The 8,616-nt window shown below is 41.2% G+C and overlaps 1 protein-coding gene across 3 annotated transcripts in view; it reads left to right on the top strand.

The window, feature by feature from the left end:
* The first annotated feature begins 499 nt into the window (after nt 1-499).
* The window catches only part of METAP1D (methionyl aminopeptidase type 1D, mitochondrial), a 44,586-nt gene continuing 36,469 nt past the window's right edge, over nt 500-8,616 (top strand). For all 3 annotated transcript variants that reach the window (XM_085066461.1, XM_085066460.1, XM_085066459.1), the window contains exon 1: nt 500-611. In XM_085066461.1, the coding sequence (XP_084922587.1) occupies nt 563-611 (49 nt within the window). In that variant the 5' untranslated portion in view covers nt 500-562. The remainder of the gene's footprint in view (nt 612-8,616) is intronic.

Genomic DNA, 8,616 nt, shown 5'->3' with positions numbered 1-8,616 from the left:
CTTAGCTCATATTTTATTCACGAAAGTATAAGTTGGGGGAGGGAGGGTGGTCGTGTTTCTTTGTTGGTTAGATGGGTTTTGTTTATTTTTTAATGGAAAGAAATGATGAAGTAGCTCTAACACTCATGGAATAGTGTGTTTGGAACTCATGTGGTGTACAGAGTCCCACTTTGCGCAGTTGTTTCCCTGCCGTGTCTCCCGCTGGCGGAAGGAGCAGTTGCCGAGCCCGCTGGGGATGCTGTCGAGCTGAGCAGGATGGGGGCCCTACAGAAAGGCAGTTCAGCAGCGCCTCTCGCACCAAGGAGCTGCGGGCAGCGGGCCGGGTCGGCGCGGTGCGGGTTGGCCCCGGCAGCGCTGGCCGCCTCCCGGCTCCGGCCCGCAGCCCTCACTGCCCTCGCAGCCCTCGCAACCCCGCAGCCCTCACTGCCCTCGCAGCCCCGCAGCCCTCACTGCCCTCGCAGCCCTCACTGCCCTCGCAGCCCCGCAGCCGCACCGCGCCGGCCGAGGGCGGGAAGGGGGCGCTCCCGGCCCGCCGCCACACGCGGCCACGTGACCGCCTCACATGGGCAGCATGGCGGCGCCCAGAGCCGCCCGCGCGCTGCGGAGCGGAGGTGAGTGCGCGCCGCCGCCGGGGTGAGCGCGGGCCCGGCCGGCCGCCGCTCTGCCGTACCCTGCCCTGCCCTGCCCTGCCGTGCCCGCCGCCGCGCCGCCGCTCAGTTGGGGCTCGCTTTGAAAGCGAGGAGCGAACCCGCCGCCGTCCCAGCGGGGAGACGCCGCGCCTGCCGAGGGCAGCCCGAGAGCTCTCCGCCGGCCGGGGCGCGGGAAGGCGTGTGGCGGCGGGGCTCGCAGCAGCGGCCGCAGCTGTCCAGTCTCGGCTTCTGCCCATTAAGGCGTGTTCCTCCGGTGCCGTGCTCGGGCGTGGGGCTCGCACACGGGGTGGGGGGCTGCAGGAATGCTGTTTTGCTCTAGTTTTGCTGTCAAAGTGACCTGACATTATGTATACGTGTTTCTTCTACCCACCCGTTCAAGTGCAGCCCTTCTCACCCGCTGGCACGCCCGTGTGTGCAATGGCTTTCCAGGGCCCGTTGTCCCCCCGTGCCCTGAGCTTCTCTGAAGAGCATTTTTTCTAGCACATAACCTTTCACAAGCGAAAGCTGTGTGCCCATAACCTATCTCCAGCTGTAGCACCATGCGCAATTAAAACCCAGAGTTTGTAATCCAGTTAAAAAAAAACCAGGTGAATTAAATTTGTTAAGCCTTCCTACCTTCCCCTCAGGCATCAAACCGTGTTCGGCTTCCCTAGAGGATATGCTTTTCCAGAGACTTGAGAAAGTGAAACTGTCATAGTTAAGACAAGACTGATTAAACTAAATCCGATTTTCCTCGAGTTGGACAGTTCAGTATAATTTAATTTGCAAATACTGAAAGACAAAAGTAATTTAAATTAGGTTTCTGTTCACCTAAGGATATATATTCTGCCTAAATTGAACAAAATTACTTTCTTATAGCTTCTTTTGTGTTTTCGTAAAATATATCTGATGTTATGTTTTTGTAAATGATGGAAGTTTTCTTTATTATGGAATTGTTTCTACATAAGTGCATTTGAGTAGCAGAGATCTTGAAAGTTTGTATACTGGTTGAATACTTCCTCTACATATCAGAAGAACTTAGGCTAGCCTGAAAAAAAACTTCATTATATTTTAAAAGGAAGATCAATTGACTGAAAGAGATTAGGAAGTTATAAAGTACTTTTCAATAATCGTATGGGGAAATTATTTGAATAGTCTCTGCCTTGCTAATGTCAGAATTCAAACACTTTCAACCCAAGGAGAAGGCACACAGCTCTTTCAGAGTATGAATGGTTTCCACAAGAATTTCCATTGTGAAATTCTGTATGTTCAAATGTTGCATTTCAGAGTGGACTAGCAGTGGGTTGAACTGCATTTTAGCTATTGCCTTTTCTTGAAGATTATTCAAAAAGAATTTTACAGGTGATACATAGAAGTGTGAATTGAATTTACTATTTTGCAGAAGAAAACTAAGAAACATCCAGAACACAGACACTTTAAGTTACTGTAACAGTTTGTAGTTAGAAATAATACGGATTGTATGCTGATTCACTGGCTTGTAAATAGCCTTATTTGATAATATCACAGTTTCTGGTATAATTATTGCATCTGTGATACTTTATTGTTAATAAAGTAGAAGACATGAAAAAACTGCATTTATATCTACAATTGCATCTTAGATGGTTTCAAGCATAGTAATCTCTTACAGATCTATTTATTTTATACAAGTAAATTATTGTAGAGTAGAAGCCCCTAATTTCTTGTAATGAAATTTCTGAGCTTAGAGCCACAAGGAAATAATTGATGAGATGATATCCCTTGTAAAACGAGTTACTTGTTGTGTTAAATACTGATATAACTGATTTCTGATCTTGCTTCCCTAACAATGAGTAAGTATTCTGTAATTGTGTGACTTACTCTGGGCCAGGTTTTTGAAGTTCCATCAGTATAGACTGAGGGAGTGTGAGACATCCTTAGATATGTAGTTTGTGTTCCTAGGCTGACAGCTTTTTAAGGGGCTGAACTGCCTTTTTCAGCCCCTTGCAGAGCTGGGAATTCACCCACAGGCACTTCAATGGGAAACCTGGAAACTGCACGAAGCTAGAAGCTCTAGCTGTCTCCAGCACCACAGAATGTCAGATGTTGTGAGGTACTTCTGTAAATATAGAGCCTTTTAGAGATGTTTGTTTTCAAAACGTTTCTGAGAATGTTACTCTTTCCTCTCTGTTAGTAAAATGAGGAAGAAATACATAAACGTGTTTTTAAACGTTTTGTTGGGGTTTTTTGGTAATAAAAGCAGGGGGACGTAGCTGGAGTTGATTCTGTTGCAGTACAGCTTCAAAGCCTCACACTTTCAAGTTTGCCCAGAAGTGCTGAGTCTCATTAGAAACGAGTTGGTGTTTGGTTTGTTGTTTGGTTGGTTTTTTGTTTCTTTTTCTTTTTTCTTTTTTGGGCCATATAGATCACAAGTTTGGTTCACAGGCCTTGTCGGTAATGCATGGTTGTGTATTGTCTATACTTCATCGGTTAGCCAAAATTGAGTATGTTAAAGGAATAAGAAACTCTTCTCCAGCAGGGTTTCTATATGAAAATCATCAAACTATTCTGCTGAAGCATTACACGTGTTAGAAACATTAGTTGGACTAACAGAAGAAGGTGTAGCAAGTGACTGGGGCAATATGATTTGGTTTGCATGCTCTAGATAGAATGCAGGCATGTAATTTTACACAGTGTTTTTCTTCCTGGTCAGACGTGGCTGCCATTTAGGATGGTAAAACTGGTAATCAACTGTTGAATTGCCATTTTATGTTGAACTCTGCGTGTTACTGTATAAATGTATGCTGTGGGGTCTCCATCTGGGAAGTGGTTACATAAATAAAGAGCCTGCTTTACTGAATCCTTTACTGAGCAGTATTTCTGATACAGTTAATTTATTGCAGTTTTTTAATCTGCAGACCTTGCTAATGCTCATGGTTTTACAAAATTCAAACTTTTCAGTATTTCTAAGAGGAAGTGAAAGAAGGACTCAAAATTAGGTAATTTTCTTTTTTTTTTCCTCTGACATCAAAGTATGCATTTCAGATTTTTTGTTACTGCCACATGCTACTAAACCAGTCTTGTTCCATGTTTCTGATGGTGCATTTTGAAACAGGAGTTACGCTTCTTTTTTTTTAATTGTTGTAGCTTGCTCTTTGATAAGAATATTTAACCACAAATTTCAGCATACTAGGTACTATTATTACGTTAAGAATGAATCCTAAAAATCTGCTTAGCATGATTAATATTCAAATGGTAGAAGTATCTCTTCATCTGTATTTTCCTCACTGTTAAATTTAGAAATGTACAATTCAAACAATTAATCATCACCTATAGTAACTCCCAATGCTTTTAAGCTAATGCTTTTTTAAAAAATTAACCATAGAATACACAGATAACAGTTTAGGGGAGACTTGACTGTTTCCTGGTATTCCAGACTTACAGTGAAATGCATCCTGTAATTCTGATTTTTTTTTTTTTTTGCAAATAAGAAAAAGTGATTTAAAACTTGTGCAAGAGAGTTTTCAAGATCAAATATGCTTGGGTGCACTGTGCAATCTATGAGTTAGGCAATTAGCTGGGAGAAAATATTAATTCACATTTTCCAGTAATTTGTAGACAGACTCATGTCTCCAGAATTTAACATTAGTATTATGAGCTGCAAGTGATGCATGGTGGAAGTTCAAACCATTTGATTGTAGTACACTTTTAACATTTTAAAAATGATCCTAAGGTAGTTTCATCCCTGTCTTGAAAATAATCAGGCAGGCGAGGAATTATTCCCATTTCAACAGTGCAGCAGCTCTGGGGAAGACATGCACTTTCATGGTTTGTGGCACGAGAGAAAAAATATTCCCCTTTCAATAAAGTGTTTAATTGTCTTCTTTCAGTTGAGAGGTAATGTATTGTTGGCAGCACACTGTGTCTTTCTTTCTTACAAGATCTATCACTTCTGGCTGTGGGTGGATTTGTAGGGTGTGGTTTCTCTGGGAGCTTAGGTTTCTCAGCATTAGCTAATATTGCCTTTAAATGAAGGAAAGTCATTAGCAGATGTCCAGGACAGCTGCTGAAAACCAACATTTTCTGCCACATCAACAGCTTTGCTGATCTGCACCTACTCTTGTAGCCATTCGTTTCATACTAAGAAGTCCTTTCTCTTTTGTAGGAAGGTGCCCATTGACCTGGGACTGGAGCATCACCATTGTGGTTCCAGCTAAAATCCACATAGAGACAAAGTTAATTACAAGCTCCTGAAGAGTACTTTGTTTCAGTTTTTTGGGAATGCTTTCTCTGCTCTGCATGCCTTATATCTTGGGTGCCCAGATCTCAGGCAGTGTCCTGTATCTGCCAGTGTTTCGTTTGCGATAAATATATTAGACAGGTACATTTTCACATGCCAGAAGTTAAGGAAAGTAAGCCTACCATAATTCCTCAGGCAAAACAGACCTTGTTTGGAAATGTATTTTGCATGTATCACTTTCCATTCTGCGGAATTTTCCTTAAAGTTCACTTGGAGCTTTCTGTAGGTAGAAAAGAGCTGCTTCCTCTTTCCATTCCCGTTGCAGAGCTCTGGGCATTTTCCACCACCTGCAGAAGCTCACTGCCCTGGTGTGGTGATTAGCTCAAGGGCCATTGTCCAGCTTTGTGCAAAGGCTACCCTGAAGGAGAATACCAGAAAACTCTGGGGATGACTCTAGCAAGAAAATGGGATGCGCCATCATAGGGAGTTGGCTTGCTGCTGTGTTTCCAAAGTGGATTTTACAGTTCTGTCTCTGTCTTCACAGCTGGTCATGCGGATGTCTGTGAGCAAGGACTGTTTGCATGCACGACTTCTACATCGCCTGCTAAAGTCTCTTCTCCTTGTCTGGCATTTCCTTTCCTGGCTGCAGATGCAGAAGCAAAGGCTCAACATAATACCTCATAATAGGGTGGAAAGTAATGTCTGTGATTTTAGTTCAAGATACGCAGTTCAGTGCTGCCTCTGGGTGACACAGAGGACAAACTTTGTCTTTCTTTTAGGTGTGTTGCTTCACTCTCCTACTCTTCTGGCTCACAAATGCAGTGTTAACAAACACACACAAATTTTAATGTTATTCTGCAAAGAACCAAGTGACTGATTTAACTTCCTCTATACTCACACAGCAAATCGGTGAAACAACGGATACCACTTCACAATATTTAGAGATTAAATTAAAGGGAACAAAAATAAGGCTCCTAAAATCTATACTGGAAGATGACTCTGCCAAGCCTATATGCAGGATCAAACTGTGAAGTGTCTGGCTACTTGGTCCTTGAATGTTCTGTTACTTAAAACATCAAGAATAGTGGTAGAGTATATCACATATCTCTTCTGGTCTCTAAGCTTGCTTAGAGTAATACATAGCATTTGAGGAGAAAGAATGAAGGACTGAATCATTCCTAAAGAAATTCTGGACTTCAAATAGTGAATTGCCTTGTATTTTAGAGCAGGTAGCTTCACTCCCTAAAATCACAGGATCAAATGTCCTGTGAGCATATCGTAAAACATTTTTTTTGCCTCTGAGAGTTCACAGTGCAGATAGCTAAAGCAGACGAAAGGGGCTGAAATCGTGAGCACTAGCTGATGGATGGAGAAACTCTAGTGCCGAGGGAGTAATTTCTGGAGGGTTTTGTGGCAGCACAGCATCAGCAGGATAAAAAGGGTGTGAGCCTGCCCTAGTGCCTGCTGCTCCTGAGCCACCAGGCAAACATGCAGTTTAGCAGTGGACATAGGTGAAGTGGCTTTCTAGATTTAGATAAGAATTTCTTTTACTCGAGTTTTTGCACTGAATTATCCTACCTAGACCAGAAGCTGAATTTAAGGTGCACATAAAAGTGACACATCACATGTCTATAAAGTCTGGGATTTGTGTGTCATGGGTGTTCTTTAGCTGTGCAGGGGAAGCCCTACTGAGCCAGTCTGGCACACTTACCCTCATTTCTTATGTGGCTTTCTGTGTGTAGCTGTAGTTGAAGTGTAAGGTTGAGGCTACCAAAAAATATTGCTATGGTGTCATGGGTTTTTTGGATTTTTTTAAAATTTTTTTGTTTTGTTTGTTTGGGTTTTTGGGGGGGTTTTCTGTTTGTTTTTTCATTTTTGGTGGGTTTTTTTTTTTTTTTGTAAAGAAATGTGGATTTTGGCTGAAGTCACCTTGAAGACAAACTGCTTCTAGTTTTGAACCTGTTTGGTGCTAAAGCTGTAGTGGAAGTCTGTGTTAAGAAATCTGAGCTGGTTTTCCTTTCCATGATATTTGGATGTAGTAGACATGCTGTTCTGATGGTGACAGTTCTGAATTAAGAGGAAATTTAAGCAAAAGCTTAGGTGCTTTTGAGCATTCTTCAGTGACAGTCCTGCTGGACCACTACAATCTGATTTCAAAATAGTGCTTGATCAAGTATGCAGTCTGAAAAGGCCTTTACTGGGCTACAACTGCCTGTAGGACCTCCGGTTGCAATGAACTTATCAACTGGGGATTGAATAATTTTACTTTTTTTTTTTGTTTGTTTGTTTCCTCCTCCCTTCTCCACTCCCAAGCAAGCACATTCCTATAGCACTTCCTGTGCACATCTGGTGGGAGTCTTGCTGCCTCTTCTCTTTGTTTGAAATGGTGATGTGCCATGATGGTTAGCTTGCAGTGCTTCTAGACACCACATCCCAGTGCTGTTGATCTAGCAATACTTATTAGCATTAAAATTTAATTTGAAAATATTTTGAAGTAATGAAGTGTGAGGGGGAGTGGATTACAGGGCAATGACTTTTTTTTAATGTTTTGTCTATTCAAGCCACGTGTATTTGCCATAGTGGTTTCTTTCCTAAGCATTTCTATTTAAAATCAATGTTTGTTAAAATACACTTGTCTGCACAATCCAGCTTTCATATTAACTATGTGAAAAGGCAAGAGAACATATATAAGGAGCAGTCTGTATGCTGTACACTCTGCCTTACAGTTCTTACATCCCGTAGAAAGAGGCTGTTTGGCTACAGCCTTGTTTTAATTTCATTTTTTAAGTTTTCAGTTACATATTTCTGGAGTCTCTCTGACCACTGCTGTTACCTGATGGCGCCTATATTTCATCAGGTTTAGACAAGCAGTCTACCTGGACTTAGGCCCAGAGGAGCTGCCGTAACTGATGAACATGATCCCCTCAGCCTGGGAATTCAAGACCTATAGAACCATGATTCCCAAGGGAATTGAAAGAAAACTGTGTTAAGACCTCGCCTCTTGCTTTTTTTTTTCCTTTGTTGTTTTTGTGTAGCATTGCCTTGTACATATGAGTAGCATATTTTACCTCAACTGAAATCTGGTATTGGTTTGTTGATGATTAGGAGAAAAGATTCTTTTTAACCTACCCTGAAAACAGAAGCAGGAAAGAATAGAGCACTCAGAGACACAAGTTTCTGTGACATCTCTTCATTACCGCGTACAAATCAAGTGATGAGTTATTAAACAAAATAACAAAGAATGTTGCAGCATTACCATTATGATGTTGGGTAGTTTTTTACTGCATCACCATTTTTAGGCTTCCAGAGTTTAGTGGATATAATTGCATATTTTAATTTTTTTCTTGCGTGTTGCTCTTTAATCTGTTTAATTCTGTTGGAAAAACTGCATTATATAAAGATTGCATATTATTTTAGCTGTAGAATATTATGGTGGACTTTTTAATTTAGAAAATGTTTTTAGAATTTTTTTATGATGGCAGAATAAATGTTAGTGTTCAGTGTAATTAAGTTTAATTGCATTTCCTGTATGTTTTATTTTTAGGTTGCTTATATGCCTTTATTTTCATTGGGAGTTGTAGATATAACATATTTTTTTAAAGCATGCTGTTGGCAGTCAGACAAAAGCTCACTTTAAATCAATGAAATAATTAGCTTAAAATTCTTCTAAATGTGGGGAACTTGTAGTTTCTGCTTAATGATCAGGAGTTGTTTCTTCATGTTGCTTTGGATTATGTGGCCTTGTTAGTTTTTTTCTTTGTAAGTTTGAAA

This window comes from Lichenostomus cassidix, chromosome 7 (genome assembly GCF_008360975.1).
Source record: "Lichenostomus cassidix isolate B80296 chromosome 7, HeHo_3.0, whole genome shotgun sequence".
Taxonomy (NCBI): Eukaryota; Metazoa; Chordata; class Aves; order Passeriformes; family Meliphagidae; genus Lichenostomus; species Lichenostomus cassidix.
Note: the sequence above shows the minus strand (reverse complement) of the source record. Positions and strands in the feature narration are given on the sequence as shown.